The sequence below is a fragment of the Balearica regulorum genome, chromosome 4 (genome assembly GCF_011004875.1).
Source record: "Balearica regulorum gibbericeps isolate bBalReg1 chromosome 4, bBalReg1.pri, whole genome shotgun sequence".
NCBI lineage: Eukaryota > Metazoa > Chordata > Aves > Gruiformes > Gruidae > Balearica > Balearica regulorum.
In genome coordinates this window covers 29,715,332-29,733,610 of record NC_046187.1, presented here as the reverse complement: position 1 = coordinate 29,733,610, position 18,279 = coordinate 29,715,332, and the positions used below count along the sequence as shown (strand labels likewise).

The 18,279-nt window shown below is 41.2% G+C and overlaps 1 protein-coding gene and 1 long non-coding RNA gene across 4 annotated transcripts in view; one reads left to right on the top strand and one right to left on the bottom strand.

Moving 5' to 3' along the window:
• The window catches only part of LOC142601713 (uncharacterized), a 446,015-nt gene that overhangs the window by 92,881 nt on the left and 334,855 nt on the right, over positions 1-18,279 (bottom strand). The window lies entirely within an intron of this gene.
• Positions 1-18,279, top strand: part of BMPR1B (bone morphogenetic protein receptor type 1B) — a 264,618-nt gene that overhangs the window by 216,744 nt on the left and 29,595 nt on the right. For all 3 annotated transcript variants that reach the window (XM_075751583.1, XM_075751584.1, XM_075751585.1), the window contains one exon: positions 13,567-13,726. In XM_075751583.1, the coding sequence (XP_075607698.1) occupies positions 13,584-13,726 (143 nt within the window). In that variant the 5' untranslated portion in view covers positions 13,567-13,583. The remainder of the gene's footprint in view (positions 1-13,566; positions 13,727-18,279) is intronic.

Here is an 18,279-nt window from a genome sequence, read left to right as displayed (position 1 = left end):
GGTACAGAGCGCAGCCTGGGTAGCACCACATACGCTGCAAAGGCCGTGCTATACAAAGAAAGCAAGTTCAAAACACTACTTACAGCTCTCAAGATGTCTTTATTGGACGTTCCTATGAATGGACCACAGCAGACACAAGGTAGAATAAGCAGGATGCCCTGGGAGAGATGAAGAGGAGGAACACGATGGCTGCCAGCAGCACCACCATCAAAAGTTCGGGCAGTTTCTGGCCGGACCGCATTACAGCATTGTGCTGGCAGCAGGTTGCGTGGCAGGGATCTTTGCCATGTGGCATGCATGGTCTTGTTAGCGTGTCCCGGTAGTTCTCTGAAGAAGGGATGTGCAGCACTAAGAGACCAAACAGTATGGAGGAGGAGAAATTCAACTGTTGCCTCTGCTAGTATCGAATAGCTTTTAAAAGGCATGTGTGAGGCTCCAAAAAAAGGAAGTATTTGCAAGGACAATATATGCAAATTTTTTGAAAGAGGAAATTGGAGGCAACTTTTTTATTTTGATGTTGATGTTGTATACTCCTCTTTCTTACCTTTTCCTCTGTAGATCATAGAAGATATCCAAATATATCCTGGTTAAGAATCATACTGGTTTCACTCAGCATCCTGAAGAGTCAGCCCTTCTGTATGAAATCAGTTGAAAGTTCCAGATTAGTTCTGAGCATTTTCTTTTAGGAATATAGCTCTTATTTCTTTGGAAACAACAGCAGCAATAAACCTTCCAGCAAGAGATTGGATACATAGTTCTGAATGTGCAGATATCTCTTATGTTCATTACTAGTTTCCAAACTTGGAGTTAGATTAGGTAATGGTGGAGCAGAAACTGGAGTATTGCTTTGTAGAGAAAAGCATTTCATCTCTGCACGCTGTGAGCATGTTCTGACAGCAATGTCTGATGTTTACAGCTTAATACCAGAAAGAAAAAAAAGCTGATTAGTAACAGTAGCTGTAGGTCATCTCTAACAGTTACCTACTAGTGTAGAAATTATAGATGTTACGTGTTACGTGAAAGAGTGTGATATAATAAAGGCCCACGCTATCTAGATTAAACGTCAATTACCAGATTATTTCTCCTTGCGTTAAAGTTACAAGCTAACTAAATAATTTCAAGGATGTGAAATAATAATCTGTTGGGTTTTTTTTTTTAAACAATATTCTTTTGTTACATATCTTTGCGGATCACAATTACAGGGAGTTTTTAACAGTGGTTAGTCAACTTGTAAGACAAGTATCAAGATAATTAATTACTCTCACCTGTTGCGTCTCTACCTTGGAGTGAAATTCTTGCTATCTTTCTATTATGGGACGAAATTTTGCTGCTCTTTGTGTACGGGTTTTGTCAATTTTCCTATCTTTGTGATATGCTATGATAAAACCTATGTATCCCGGTAGCAATTTCACAACCTCTTTGGTGGCCCTTTGTCTGAAAGAAAAAAAAACAAACCAAAAATCACAAATTGCTGGTTGTATGCCATGTCTTTTAACAGTCTGTTCTCTGTTGGTAGTTTTTGTTTTGCCTATAAAGTAAACAAGAGGAAGCCTAAAAACCATTGAAACTTTCTTGTGATTGCGCTCATTGGAAAAACATGTATTGAGTTGGGTAAATGAGAGCCAGGGCTGCTGTGGTGTATCTCGTATCGCAGGTAAACCCACTTTCAAGGGAGGAGGGGAGCAGAAGGCTCCAGCTCCAGTGTGCATTTCACATACTGACCTTGGAAGCCGCTGTCAACCATCTGGAAATAGTTACAAATTCTGTATTGCTCGGAATCTTTGTTTTATTTGTAATTCCAGGATTTTCTTTTTCCTTCCACCTTTCTACTGTCATATCCTACGTAGCCTGAATATTGCTTTGCGCCTGGCTGAAATAATATTGTTTGCCAGCTTACAATCAAAGGGAGTACAGAGAAAACCAGCTGAGCCGCATTAGGCAGAGGCAGTCTGGACTACATTTCTTTGCTGCTGAATAACACGCCGCAGGTGCAGGATTAGCCCAGCGTACGGTGCTGTGTTTGCTTAGCGGAGCCCCCCCGAGCCGCCCTCTGCCTCCTCACATGACTCTCATCTTCAGGGAATCTGGCAGCGGTGTAGCAAGCCCGCCGAAACCCAGTGTAAGTAGCAGGCTTAGCTTTTCAGCTCACAAAGCGCTTGTGCTTCCCCCCCACCTCCCCCTTTTTACCCTTTTTCTTCTTTTTTTACTTTTTTCTGTCTTTCATTTTCTTTTGAATTTTTTGCCTGGTTTGAGCAGAACACTCAAGAGACTGAAACAAAAAAAAAAAACCCAAACCAAAACAATGAAATTCAGTGGGCTTTGCAGAAAGGTCAAAGAGGGAAATGCATGACTGGGAAAAAAAAAAGCAGCATCATTGGGGTGCTGTGGTGAGACGCGTGATGCGCGCAGTCTTGTCTTTGAAGCTTTGATTCTCGTGGGGGGAGAGAGATGGGACATACGGGAGATTTCCTATTTGTTCGCTTGGACCGTGGGTGAGAGTTTGTACGGTGTCAGGGGTCTGCTCCAAACCTTTAGGTGTACTTTGGTTAGTTTAGTTGTAAGGAGAGAGGTGGTAGATTTACAGAGAAAATACTGCAGATAAAACAAAAAAAAAAATCCTATTCCCTTTTTTTGGTGAGGAGTGAGAAAAAAAGAAGGGTTTTTAGAAGTCCTGGTAACTTGCATTCAGCCTGACAGTGAATTTAAAAGGATGTTTCTCTTTTTCTCCTGAAATGTGCTTTTGTATGAATCTTTGGGTTTGAAGTTAATTTAAAAATAAATGTTTTGGCAATAATAGACCAATTTTGAATTACAGAGCTGGGACTTGTTTTCACCTTAGCAATAGACACCTTTCTGTCTCACTTTAAAGGTACTTTGGCAATATATAGTGCATGTATATATCAATAATGCTTATTAAAATGCTGCATCTATATATTTTAAATACTAGTTAGTAGGAAAAATAGCCAAATAATAAAACCAAATGTACTTTCTCTCCTAAAACTTTTCCTCGCTGTTCATAAATGGCTGGGGGCTGAAAAAAAAGTTTTACATTTGACCAGAATTGTTTCTTGCTTCATTCTCAGGAGAGACAGGTGGTCACACAGCTCTTGAAAACTTCTGGTCAAGGAGAAGAGCACCTGGCATACAAGTTTGAAGGGTCTTTGAAATTCACTTTTCTTTCTTAGACATTGAGGTGCTTTATGAAGATGTAGCCGTATGACATTGGAAAAAACCAAAGCAGGCAAACCTGGTGGGGCTGACGGCTGGTTCCTTCTCTTGCAGAGAAGGGAGTGGGTGGGTGAGCGTGGCAGCCCGCCCGCGGGGACCGGCTGATGGTTTGGTGGTGGTGTCATCGGGCACGGGTGGCATGTGTCTCCTTCCCGCCCCGACACGAGCTCCGCAGACGCTCTGGAGCATGCAGACAGGGAAATGCTTTTAGGCTACTCGAGCACTTCAGGAATACCCATAGCGCTTATGTCTGCGGTCAAAATTGATTATTGTTGTTCCACGCATGCAATTAATTTTGGTTTGCAATAGAGATGCTTTCCTGCCCCTTCAAATGGATTTATTTGTTTTCTGTCAAAGTGAATAAGTCAATGACACTTTCTGTTGCGTTCAGCCACGTTTGCAGAAGATAAGATGTGTGCCTCAGCCCTGCTTCGCGAACACAAAGATCTTCTTCATCACTTACGATTTCTTACACACGCAGTTCAAATCCCTGCTCAGCGTGTGTGGTGAGGCCAACAGTAGCGGCAGTCAGTTCAATTCACTCCCTGCCTTGGCAGCTGAACAGGGCAAGAATTTATGCTGTCACTTGTTCAATTACTTAAAACACTGCTTGGCCTGGTGACCTGGCAGGGCGGCATTTGCCTCCAGGAAGAAAAATTCTTGCAGATCCTTAAGCGCTTCATTCAGCAACAGTTAGTTGCTGAGTGTGTCTTCAACGTGTGAGATTTAGGGATGCCGATGGCATCCACCCATGAAAAATTACCAAAATACACTAGTGATTTTTTCAGACACTAAATAATCTGTCCTCCTTGCACATAGACAAGCACTTGAGGAAAAGTGGGGAGGGGAGTTGGTAGGAAGCATCATCATCCCTACGATTTGGGAAGCAGTTGTGATAAGCTAATCAATGAACCAAGTTTAAAGAAAGTTATATATGGCCATAAAATTTTTTAAAAGGCCATTAAAATATAGCATGCTTATGCCGTAAGATAGCTACATAAGATAGCTATATGACAGTTTGGGTTTTGTGAATGTCTACATTGTTTAATTTATTCTTACGAGAAGTGAGAGGGAACAACTCCAAAGCAGTAGGACTGAGAAAGGAGTTAGTGATTTAAGAAGTAGGTTGCTCTTTAGGCTGAGTTGGGGATATGTCGCATCTACTCGTGAACAGCCAGACCCAGTCAGTTGGGAGAGCACTGGCACCTCTAATGTTGGCACTGTCTTCTGCAAGTATGGCATGTGCACGTGCTAATTATATTTTAATATACAGGTGCAGTCTTTGATGTTGGGGTGAGAATGGCTAGCTGGTATTTTCATCTTCCAGGCACTATTTTTGTCTTGACTAGTGGCACGGTGCTCCTCTTGGGTTTCTTTTCATTAGAAAAGGGAACAGGAGTGACAATGATTTATTAAACATATCTAAGGGAGCCACGGGGCCAAACCTGTCTATTGCTGTTTCTTTTAAATGCCATTGTCTGAATGCCTCAGTCTAAATATCTGAAATGATAACAAGTCAAAATCTACAGCTTGCCCATTGCAATCTTTGATGCTTTCCTAAAGATCAGATAGCAAAGCATGGTTTAGTAGTAACGGTATCACATTGCATTTCTTCCCATCTGTATTATTTTTCCCCTGTTGCTCGTGTTCAGGAGAGTTTTCGAGATTGCTTGTAGTGATGTTTTGCATCATCTCCTGATGGCGGCATTTGGTGTTTGCTGCTTAGAACGGCGAGTGTACGTGGGGATTTGCAGCTTAAAAGCAGAAATAACTAGCTTTGGATGTTAACAGCAATCCTCTTATCTTTCTTTACATAAAAATTTTCTAAATGAAGAGCGTGGCACAGACTCTGCTGTCTGTAGCTTAATAGCCAGACTGCTTGTTTGACATCTTTGTACCTGAGCTCCCATTCCTTGTTTTGATCAGGTGGTGCTCATAGATGGGAGATAGGGTTTTTCAGCTGAGCCTTAGCTGGCAGTTTCGTGAGTTTTGATTACATTTAACTAGACATTTTCCCAAGATGCTGTTGAGGAAGAGATGAAAAAGCTCAGGTACGTAAAAGTGATGAGAGATAAAAAAATAACCTCGTTCAAAGAAACCGCTTGTTGTGGTTTTACCCCAGCCGGCAGCTGAGCACCACGCAGCCGCTCATTCACTTCCCCCCCCCATCAGGATGGGGGAGAGAATTGGAAAAGTTAAAGTGAGAAAACTCGTGGGTTGAGATAAAGACCATTTACTAGGTAAAGCAAAAGCCGTGTGCACAAGCAAAGCAAAGCAAGGAATTCATTCACCACTTCCCATGGGCAGGCAGGTGTTCAGCCATCTCCAGGAAAGCAGGGCTCCGTCACGCGTAACGGTTACTTGGGAAGACAAACGCCATTGCTCCGAACGCCGCCGCCCCAACTCTCTTCCCCCAAGCTCCTTATAAACTGAGCATGACGTCATATGGTATGGAATATCCCTTTGGTCAGTTTGGGTCACCTGTCCTGTCTGTGTCTCCTCCCAACTTCTTGTCCACCCCCAGCCATCCTGCTGGCAGGGCAGCGCAAGAAGCAGAAAAGGCCTTGGCCCCGTGTAAACACTGCTCAACAATAAGTCCATAGAACAAAAACATCTCTATATTATCAATGCTGTCTCCAGCACAAATCCAAAACATATCCCCACACTAGCTACTGTGAAGAAAATCAATCCTCTCAGCTGAAACCAGGACACCGCTTCAGCAATTCCACTGAAATAGTTAATTTTGTTTTCTGTGGTAAGAAATATTGCAAGTTGGTGGAGACATGAGACTGTCCTTTAATGTGCCTTTGCACACTGTATGTTTTCAGTAGCTTATTTTCTATCTGAAGCTATCCTGTAAAGTAAATGTAGGCACTCAATATGAACCAAATTGATAAATGAAGCTATATATAAAGTAATAACACCATGGGAAACTTAGATTTCGGCATGTTATCTCACAAAGCTAGGTTAGTGTGCCTTTGAAATAAATATCCCTAATTATTTTGTGGTACTTTAAATATTAACACTTTGGGGAGATCAGAAGAGGTTCGATCTAGCTGCACCTCCTCTGGTTTTTGTGGGGTTTTTTTTTTCAAGTAATGCTCTTGTTATGACTCAAAATCCTTCTGGGGATGAAGTCAGAAGAATTGACCATTCTCAGATCAGACCTTAGAGCTCAACTTAGTATTCCTGAAATGCTGTGCATCTCACTGGTCCAGTTTTATTACCCGTTACCCTTATACATGCATCAAACACTAGTTTTTACACAAATGTTTGCAAAATGTTTGTTAATTTTGAATTGTACGAGAACACACAATTCAGAAAAGAATAGTGGTAGTTCCAACATATTTTACCTTTGCTGTATAAAATGTGACTCTTGAAAAGAGATGAGAAATAATGAAAATATGTTGATATCTTAATGAGAATTATTATAATTATGCAAAATACCTTTTCATCCATCTTTGCAAATATTAAAAACTTACTTAGTTACATTTTAAAAGCTTTTCTTTGTCATGGAACATTTATCGGTGGAACCAAAGGATTGTAGAAGGTAGAGGGATTCAATAGAGTTGGGGAAATTCTTTGTTAATGGGGAATTACAGGGGGTAGGGGTAGACTACCGAGTCCAAGCTAGCAGGCTAAAGCACTTTGTATGTACTTTCCTTTGGAAATTTTAAAGAAGTCTTTCTTTTGTGCTTTTTTCCTGTTCTGTTGGTATGCTATCTCATGCCATGAAAAATATGCCAACAGGTTCTCATTGTTTTCCAAATGAAAAATATGTCAAAGATTAACTGTAGATAGCAGAAATTAGAGGAAACCAGGAAAAATGTAACACTCAAGCAAACTGTGATGTAATGGTGGACAGCAAATTGCATGTGCATTTTCCATGGGCTGTGACACCAAAGAAGCCTTTGCATTTTTAAGTTGCGAGTAGTACGGTATGAGCATTAGTTCGAAGGGTCTTGTCTCAGTGCCTTTGTCACAGCTTGTTACATTCCATGCAGAACTTAACTAATTTAGCTAATAACATCATGTGTCATTAAGATGGTTTAAACAGACTGTGGGAGAAGCATGCTTATCCTTTTAAAACCAAATGCAAAAGCACTTTCTGAAAAATAAATACATTATTTAAAGTAGTGCCGTATACACGTAGCATATTGGCACTCGGTGGCAATTCTATGAATATGGACAGAAACAATTTTTAAGAAAACTACCTTGACAGATTGTTTAAAATTACATCAGATTGTAACCCTTATTTATTTGTACCATGAATAGAAGCAAAACCACCCCAAATTTTGAAATAAACAGATATAGAATTTGGTGTACAGGAAATCCAGCATAGGTGGGAAATGAAGCAAAACATACATGATAAGCCCACAATGCTACAATATTTTTAGTATGCCACTTTATTACAGTGGATATATATATAAGGGCACAGCTGTTTTCAAACATAATTTGATACAAACCTCATCAGGGGCTCACTAGTGCAGTACAGTCGTGCACTGAAAAGGAAGGCATGTTGTTTTCATTTTTGTGGTGGTTTTATGCCAGATTTTGTTTACTGTCATTTTGCATCAAAAATGTGCAAGTCTCAGCATCTGACCTTTCCTTGAGTTTTATGGTAGCCTTGTATATCCAGCAAAGGGAAACTGTCATGATCCATTTTTCCTTCTCTGTTACGTGATTGTCACCAATAAAAAGTGTTTCACTGTTACCTCTTGACTATTTTCCACAGTAGATCAGGCTGAGTTAAGAGGTGTAATTTATTTCAACTTCTTCAACTATGCTGTGTTTTCATTGCTGATTATTTGCCAAAAAATATCCCATGGAAATTCTTTTATCTGATGACTGTAAAGTACAGTGAGTTAGCAGTTAGTTATTTGCCTTTCTCTTAAAACAATCTTGTCAATGGCCTAACCCTGGCCTGGTGGGAAGTCATCAGGCTGTAGTTTATGATGTAGCATAGGAAACTCTAGCAGGGTGTTGTATAATAGTTTCATATTTTAATAAAAGTATGATTTGAGGAAAAGCACACCAACTGTATAGGCAAGTGCAGGGTACAGATGAAGTAACCTTGTGGTTTGAAATTTCCATCCAACAGTTTTATCAAGTTGACTGATTTTCTTTTAAGGTTTGGAGTTTTCTTTAATACTGCTCAGACAATTTTGTGTGAGTATACTTAATTTCCAGTCCGAAGCAGCAGTTGAAACAGCCATTCCATGACGTGCAAAGCTTCCTAGGTGTGTTTACCTTCTCTGAAGTAGTAAACATCGTGCCCCCTGAGTGGGTGCTGCTGCTGGCCAAACGTTGTAAGTGGCCTGGGAAAATGTGAATGGATAGTACTGCATTAATCTGAGGCTTCAAATACCCTATATAGGAAGACGAGTGAGCACACCACTCTGATATTTTTTTTTTCCTGAATAGACATGTTTGTGGCCCTAAGCATCTGTTTTGGGAAGGAGCAAGTCTGGCTTTTGCTCCTGACAAACCCATGCAAGGTGACAGAAGTTCTGCTTTTTCACTGCATTGCCAGCACATAAATCACACAGCTGTGGCACGGAAAACAATCTGTTAAGATAACTATTGCTAATTATTCATCCTCTGGGAACAGGATGGCTTAAGATTTGGACTACAGAATACAGAGTAACAGAATACAGAGCTTTTCACCTCCTACATTACCAAACTTGTTGAATCCGAGCAGTCTCCAAAAGTCATTACCATCTGATGGCTGTGGGCCGGTGTGAAATGAGATATTGGGCTTTATCCAGATTCTAGTGGAGAAATTCCTGTCCAAATCGCATAACTATGGCTATGGTTGGCAGGGGCTGGAGTACTTATTGGCAGCCACGGCAGAGAGCTTGAGGACTGAACATACACAAAGAGATCGGCTTGCTGGATCCATTTTTTTGTTTTTGCACCTACATGAGTCAATGCAAGACTAGAGGTGATTTTCTTTTTGTGTGTGAGATACCAGTGTCTACAGACCTGTTAAACTAACATTAAACAAACAAACAGCATTATTTAAAACCAAGATGCAATTAACGCTGATGGTTACTTCACTGTGGTTGTAGAGTGGGGATCTGTGATCACTTCTGTCATGTGAAGAAATTATAGCAAACCAAACTGAAAAACCATGAAAGGGTTTGCCACATGAGAAAGTTAGTATGTAGATGCAAAAGCTTAGTACTCTTAGATTACCATGAAGTCTGGGAGGGATGGGAAGCAAAATGGAAGGGATTATTTGTTGGCATGGAGGTTAGCAGGGGTTTAGGCTAGACATTAGTCATTCTCATGGTCATCCAGGATAATGCTTTCATTTTACAGCACTTTATTTTCCTCATTTTCCTTCTCCTGGCTTCAGGATCTCTGGAGACGTGCCTTTCTGTAAAGACTGCGTTGGCATATGTAAAGGAGCTCAGGTGATGCAAACCATGTAGAGACAGACACACTAACATTTGGAAGAAAACCCCAACCCAACAGTAGCATGCTGCTTCTGAGCACACAGTCCCCATTCTCAGGTAGAGATTCATAACAGAGGCCATCACATTACAATTTTGAGTGGTCCTAGTCCTATAGAGGAAAATATTTCTCAGGAGCAGTACTCCAAAGAAAGAGACATAAAACCCCAGGTGGCCGCCTGCCTGTCCTTGTGGTGCAAGTGGCTTTGTACATGCTGGTGAATTTTAGTGGAAAAAGAGGGATAAGCTGAGAAAATGAACTAAATTTGATGAAGGTATACCAGCGTGATGGTAACCTTCAGGCTCTCAATTGTTTTGATCAATTCCCTGGATGCAGTCAGTAACTTTCTCAGCAGACTACAATAACCTTATTTCTGATACCACTTTTTTTCTGCAGTCGTCCCAAGCTGTGCTCAGTTCATCAGGGACAGGAAGCTGGCCATCAGCAGGCTGCAACAGAATGGGCTACGGCAGAGCAGCAGCCAGATTTAAATAGGCTGAAATCCCTTGCTTTCAGGGCACTTGGACATAGCTCCTTAGGAGAGCCTTCAAAACCCAAAGGGGTTCTAATCTCTAGACAGAGCCAGGGCTGCATGACCAACTCGTGCTTGTTACAGCCCAGCAGCAAATGCAAGAGGTGTAGGCTGCTCACCATCCCAAACTGGGCATTTCATGTCTGAAATCGGGAGGAAGTTGTTGCCAAACTAGAAAGCTCTTGTTAGTTTCTTCCCATGCATTACATTTTGGGGAAGGGACTGCTGAAAATCTTTCTGCTCTGAAGTCAAGGAGACATAGAAGTCAAAAGACCTTGTTGAAACTCAACTCCAGGTGGGAGAAGAAGAGTTCTTACATGTTCCATGGTCATCTGCTCAGTAAGACATCTAAATTTCGGAGGCAAAAGATCTGCCTGTCTTTTTAGCTAGCAACCAGGAATTGAAGGTGTGAAAGGAACAAGAGAATGGAGTGAAGAGTTGTTCTTTTTAGAAGATAGGAAAGTGCCTGACAAAGTGTCTTTTAGTCCTCTCTCAATTTTATTTGATTTCATGTATTCAACACTAAGCTGTAATGATTTTACACTAGTTTTGACTCTGGGCATTAGCTGAAAGCAAAATCCTAGGCTACATCCCAACTTCAAACTCTTGGACAGTGTAAATTTGAATGCCAGCCTATTTGTCCTAAGTTTTCTAAAACCAAAACTACATCTTTGAATAGCCACCTGTGATGCTTTGATAATACTTCAGACTTCTGATTCTAATTCAGCACATCCCACCTGTCTTATTTTAACTAAGACTAGAACCAGGTCTAGGGATGTAAGCTGTTGTTGTTTATGGCAAGTTCTGCATAAGCTGTTCATGATCACATCCCTGATGTGTGAAGGGCACAGATTGCATCAGAGTATGACTGCTTATGCATTTGTTGACAAAATTAATGACCTACAGTTGTATGTATTATGAGGAAGGTATTTAGTTGTCTAAATTTAACATCTTCAGGGACTTTCAAATGTGTAATTACACTTTTCCTGTTTTTGTGTTAGGTGCAAAATGCTTTTGGTTTTGCACTACTTGCTGAGGAAAGTTCCCTGCTGAAACTGTGCATAGCTTATAGAAAGAGCCGTGAAAATGAAACACAGAGCAAACCATTTCATTCAGTTCCCTCATGAACTAGAAGTTCACTTTGTTGCCTCATGAGCTTGAAGTCTGAAAATCCTTGACAGGAATATTAATAGTGGAGTATTCCCCATTCAATGGTAACAAAGTAATACAGACAAAAATTGCTGATTGAAAGAGAATTTACTTAATCTCTAATCCTGTGACCCAGGGAGCAAACATCTGTTGATATTAATTTGTTGTATACACACTGCATTTTAAGTTATCATAATTATATTGTGATAAACAAACAGTGCATTTTTTTTTAATTTAAGCACCTACTGCTTAGTTACAGCTATGAATACAGAGATACACAATGCATCTTGACTGAACTAATTCATTAAGTTCCAATTTTGCCAAAAATTAGTAAAAACAGTATGGGACTTCAACATCCAGTTGTGTCAGGAATCCAATTAGTATCTTGATGCTGGGCACAAGGGTTAGGTTACAAGCCCATAGTTTGTATATGTTTTGCAACTAATTTTCTGGTTTGACTTTCAGAACAGGTAAGCTAATCAAAACTCTGGTTGGTTTCAGTGGGATACATAGGGACCGAGGAAAGATCAAGCTATATGAGTTTTGTATTTCACAGCTGTTATAGCCCAATATGTTGAATAATTGCATTTCACATGTGTCATCTTAATATTATCAATATGCCTTTTATGCAAGGAATGTGAAAGGGCTTGTTAAAAAAGCTAACACTTCTCTAAATGAGCTGTTCCTGTGTGGAAAGCCCCAGTTTTCTGAGCACTAACGAGTTCCAGCATTTTCCCCAGTTTGCTAGGGACAAACTTGCATGTCCCTTGTTACACTGAAGAAAACTAAAGCTGATGGGCCAGCTGTTGCCGGTGGCTGTCCATTTGCAGAGCTTTCCTACCAGAGCTGGCACCGGAGAGGAGAGGTGTGCAGCTGGGAGGCACGATGCACGCGCGTGTGCTTGGGGCACTGGCTGGTCCCATGCACCCAGGAGCGCGGACTGGACCTCGCTAAGTCCTCCTAAGGGCATGGGCTGGTTGAACAGCCCTGCTCTTCCCTCCAGCCTTTCACTGCTTCAGGACCTTTCAGCCTGCTTTTGCTTCGGTGGCTGCTTGCCATCCAAGCCCTGAAGCATAGCTACTTGTTCCCATCACCTCTGCCTGCTTGCCCACCCCATCTCTCTGTAGGGAGCTGAAAAGAGTACGGTTTTCTGTCAGCTCCAGAATATATCAGTCCTGGTGATGGAGGTTTGGGGAAGATTTTAATAAGAGTCAAAGCAGCAGTTTAGGAGCCAATCAAAATAATAATAATGCCAATTGTTTCTAAAGACTTAACAGTAAATCAAGAATTTCAAGCCTGCTCTTCAACTACTCTGTTGGAGACAGCTGGTTGTAAATGACCCTTTAGTAAGATTTCTTACAGGGAAGGAAAAGGAAAGTGAGAAACTGCCAGTTGAAGCTTTTCATGCTGATCTCATTTTTGTCTTTGAGGCTTAAAATATTCACAAGCACTGAAAGCTGATATTTATGAGTAGAGCTGGAGGAAGGGGGGGGGGGGGGTGTGCTTAAACAGCTCCTAGCCCATTACCAACATCTCTAGCTGTACTCCACCAGCTCCATGGAGATTCAGTACTCTGATATTTTTAGAGGTAATCACCTCCATATATTTCAGCATTGTTCATTCTGAAACACATTCTTGCCTTTTACTTTGTTTATAGAATTTTTTTTATATAAACGAACTATTTTTCCTTGTTTTCAATGTAGTGCTTATGCAATTCAGTTACAGAAAGTACTGTTGAACTCGAAAGAGCATCACTTGCTGTTAAATCTCTGTTAAATTGTATGCCCATGTTCTGCTCTGCCTGGAGTACCATAAATCCCACTCATTTTTATGGGGTTCAATGGATGTAGATGTGTGCCAAGTATAGAGACAAAGAAAGTGCAAAGGTGTAACCAAGGATTTGACCTGCGTAATGCAAGAGGAGAAAAGCTGTACTCTACAATCTGAAAAGCACAACATATCTCTTTGGCAGCAGCAGAACTTGAACATCAGTACCTTTGATCTAATGCCACTGGGGCCAAACAAGCTGCAAACATGGTGACCATTTCAGAGGCTTCTACAGAAAACTGCTCTGTAGTGAACACCCAGCTCAACTTTCTCAAATTTTGATGGGTAGAAATACTTTAAAGCCTCCATTCCAAGTCTTGCAATCCAGCCTAGAACTGTTTCTTCCCCCCTCCCCCCCCTTATATTTACAGCCAACTTTCTAGCCAACATGCCCTTGCGAAGTTCTGGCAAGTTGAGCATGGAGACCAGAAAAGAAGATGGTGAGAGCACAGCACCTGCCCCTCCGCAGAAGAAGCTGTCCTGTCAGTGCCACCACCACTGTCCTGAGGACTCAGTCAACAGCACCTGCAGGTTTGTGGGATATACATTTGGTGGTAGAACATGGGAAAATCACTTTGTGGTAGCTCAGCAGTCCCAAGTTATGTGTTTCAGTTTTTAAGTTGTAATATGTAAATGAATTGTTTATATATTGTGTCTAAAAATCAGAGGCAATTTTTACCTAGATATCAGCTACATATTTATATTTTTATGTTAGAGTGTTTACATCTTTACAGTTTTAGATAATACTTGTATTAATTAATTGCATATGAAATATTCTGAAGGTAGGAGTTTGTTTTTAAAGGTGATTGCAGTTAAGGAGGAGACTTGGAGGTATATTGAAATGTCAGTAAATACTTATAAATTTTTAATCACTCTCTATGGAACACCATTTAGAAGAACCCTGCTCTTGGTGAGTGTCTTTGCAATAGCTGAGCTCTCTTTTGTATCTCCTCAAGGCTTTGGGGTTTTTTTTTCTTACTTCCATGCGAAAAGGAAAGTGATCTTTTTCTTGAGATGAAGTGTTGCGTAGTTTCTTATACTAGCCATAGTCTTCTGTTTGGTTGTGTGTTTATAGTACAAACTTCTCATTTGGGTTGGATTCTACTTCCTCAGAGCCTTCTGCCTCCCCAAGGGAGAGGCATGTCCAGCTGTGCCCACTCCCCTGAAGGCTCAGCCCTGTTGCACTGGCACTGCCTGCAGCAGCAGAGGTGACTTGAGGGTACCTGCAGTGGGACCAAGCTGCTGTTCCCTCACCTAAAAGCAGCTCTTGCTGGACACACGCTATTGCTGTTGAATGCTGTCGTGGCTTGAGGTGCACGTACAGTTTGCTTTAGCTACACAGAGCTGAGCTCTTCATGTTTTTGAGCGTTTTGTAGCCTGACTTAATTCTGCTCAGCTTGCAGCTTCACACTGAAGTGTATCAAAGTCTTGATGACAGCCGTAAACACCATTTCCCCTTTCTAGCCTCTTCCTTCAAACCCATGTGCTAGCCAGGAGTTAGGTCTAACTGCTCTCACATGGCAGTCGGTTTTAAAAGATGTAAAACCCCATTCTGATAGCAATTTGTAGATCCCCTGCAGCACAAATCGGCTGTTTCCTGTTCCTGCCCAGCAAGAGCCACTGCTTTCACATGTGCTGCCTCGCACACACAGTGACAGCGAAGCTGCAGATGACTTAAATCCAAGAATTAGGAAGCACAAAGGGATCCATGTTAAGGAACCTGTTGAACAAGGTTTATACCCCAGCTGGGTAGGCCTGCTGTAGCGCATTGCTTCATAGACATCATTGACATCAAGTATTTCTCATGTTACCAAGAACTATGAGTAAGTGTCTCATTAAAATTGATTTGTGCGTTTTCCCACACTGCAACACTTTAAAACTCTCTTCAGAGTCCCCCTTACAGTGTCAAAGGCCAAACTTGGTTTCAGCTGTTAGTGCCCAAGGACAGGCAGTGAAGTAGTAATGATACACAAAAATATACCCCCTTCTGTCTTCATAATCTTTGCACATTTCAGGCTTGACTGTTCTACTTGAATGACAATTATTTTTTCCAATTTGGACATCAAAATAATAGCTGAAACTGAAATTTACCCATCAAATACTGATCATTTTTCTGTCCAGGAAAATGGAAGCAGTCCAAAGGCTACTCCAGAGCTACTCCTCTTTCCCATCCTCTGCTATCTGTCACCTAAGCACTATCCACCTTACCACTTGCCCTAGTATAAGTGAAAAATTGCTGAAGAGTTTGCAGTAATACAAAGCAAAAAAATGAAATTAACTTTGAATACCCCACCTTCACAGTTTGTCAGCAATAATCCTTTTCAGGATGGTGATCATTGCTTTGGCTCCCCTTACCTTGGTGTGAGAGCTGCAGTGAGCTGCAAAGGACACAACACCCCTTGATTTGCCTACATCTGCTTAACTATTAGTCTGCAATCTTTTGCTGCTTAAATTCCCTACAACATAGCTGGAATTCAGGATGAAAAGTGAAATGAGAGTTACAGTGAGAAGAAGGTCCTAAGTCTAATGTTGGGAGAGTGGTTATTGGGTCCCTGGTTAGCTCCCTGGGTTGAGACCAGGTTTCAAAGGATTTGACCAAGACCAATGATGTTAGCAGGGATTATTAGTTTCCCCTGTGTTTTACTAGTCAGGCAGGAACTTTCTCATTTCATCCTAGCCTGAGCAAATGCTGGCACAGTTTTAAAGCACTTGGGAATTTTCATTGAACCTTGCTATAAAGGAAGTTTCCCCATATTGAAGTTCAAGCAGCACAGATTGCACTGTGTTTTTCTGAAGAATAAATGAACTGTTCTAGATTAAAAGTTATTGCATTAATTATCTTCTTCCCTAAGATGTAGCCACTAAAAGCCTTTTATATATTAAAAAATCAAATATCTCAGCAGCTCTATCAGTCTCTTAAGCTTTGAGCTGTGCTTGAACTTGCCAGCCCTGTGTGGACATGTCAGCACATGCTGGGGCACCCAAGGGCCCGGGAAGTCCCTGACACCCGGGAAATTCACTGAGCACATCCATAGCTGGGGCTTGGGCTCTGGAGAGCATCAGGCACTGTCCCTACCAGGGCTCTCACCAAAGCAAGGAAGTGTTTGTGTGCTCAGGAGCAAGGAGAGCTCTGAAAGTTCAGTGGGAAAGCATTTCCAGCTGTGTTTAAATTAAAACTCTCAGAATAAAATAGCTAGTCCTATTGCAGTCACCATTAAAAGTTACTCATAAAAAGTAATCTGCCATCCCATGTGAAGATTTTGGTCTGCTACCACAGGTATTTATCTATTAAAGTGTAGATCCTGCCTGTAGTACCAGTAGTCTGAATGTTTATATAAAAATGAGGACATCTGGTGGCCATTTAAAATCCTCTCCATACTTGTATTTTTAGAAATTCAAAAGTCAATATTCTTTAACCACATCTGTATCAAATCCTCTAACAGCCTGCTGTGTTCCTATGCAGAATTTCCCTTTCTTTATACTTCCGCAGCTTAAGTCCAATAATACTTTGGAGAGCTAAGGATAACACCACAGCTTATAATGCAGATTACTTTCTGTGTGAACAGAAAAGCAGTAGTACTAGTTAGTGTGTGCTTTTAAAATGGGACAATCCATGAGCAGAACAAGTTTTGGAAGACACACTACAGCGTCATCTCATCAAGAGGAGGTTAGTATCCAGGAGCAGTGAAAGGGGGCCAAGCCAGGAGCTGAGGATGATGCTAGGGCTACCCATAGTTTCACCCACTGGGACCCCATTTCCCTAGGGGTACCTGAACACAACAGGCAGACTGCTCCCTTGATGGCCCTCTCAGGTGGCTGGTAGTGATCCAGGTCCAGGTAGGAGATGGGGCTAGAGACAGGTACTTCTCTACCATCCCTCAGAAAAGTTTGATGCTCAGACCTGAGCTTAAATGGAACCCCTGGGCATGGGGTGTGTATGGGTGTGGGGCTCCCAGGTGGGGTCACTCTGGGCAATTATAGCTCATTAGTGTGCTCAGGGCCCTGACAATTAAGATCATTGTAGAAGGTTCGCAATCCTCTGCTTGTAAAGGGTGTGTTAACCTGCAGTGTGTTGAAATTTTATTCTGCTTTCTGAACATCTGTGTAATTCATAAAAGGCTTTCAGTAAGGAAGCTCAAAGCTGCTTTGAAGACAACCAGGACCTTGTTTTACTGTTCCATTTTAAGTTTTGTGCGTACAAAGTGAATGCACGGGCAGTTGTGTCTAATCATAATTAATTGCCTATTTTAAAAAGTAGTGTTAGATTTAATTGGCTTTGACTGTAATGGGATTGCAGTAAAGGCAGAGGCTGATTAGGTGCCTCGTTGTGCTCTATTTTCCATTCACAAATAAATGCTGACAGTTTTAAAGATCAGGCTGATAGAGTCTAATTTCTTTTGTGTTGCCTACTGGTCTTGATTGTGTTTCTGCCCAACTGTGTCTTGAGGTAGCTTTGGTTATCTAAAGCAATAAAATAATTAAGTTGCTTTTTCAGTGTTACCAGAGGTGATAATTCTCTTGAGTGATGTGATTTTCATTCTCCTGTTCCCTAGATGATAGGATTGAATTTTCTTTGTAATTTGGTATGTAGAGGAAGAAGACTTCAACAGTGGGCCAAAGCACTGAGTTCAGGCAACTTTTCTTGTAGCAACTTTAATTTTTAGGGTAAAGTTGAACATTTTCTTATAAAGGAGCTATAGTGAGATCTTACAAGTTAGCCTTTCAATTATTTTTTTATATGTTTATTTTCATTTTTTAATGTAATCTTTTATACAAGAGGCAGTTAAGTTCCCTTTGATGATTAAAAGAACCCCACAAAGGTCAACAGAGACAAATTCTTGCAAGCTCCAGTCTTTCCTCACCCCCTCTGCCAGGGCTGTATGTCTCATATATGGCTCAGCACGTGACTTTGCCCCAAGTGCTTAAACTGAAACGCAAAGTCCCCCTCCCACGCTTTTCAACTGTGCCCCCAAAATTCCTTATTCTTAGTTTTGTTCAGGGCTTGTCCATTAGGTTTTTAATTTAAACCCGAAGCTAAATAGTAATGCCAGTCCAGTCTTCCTATATTGAGATCTGTTGCATTA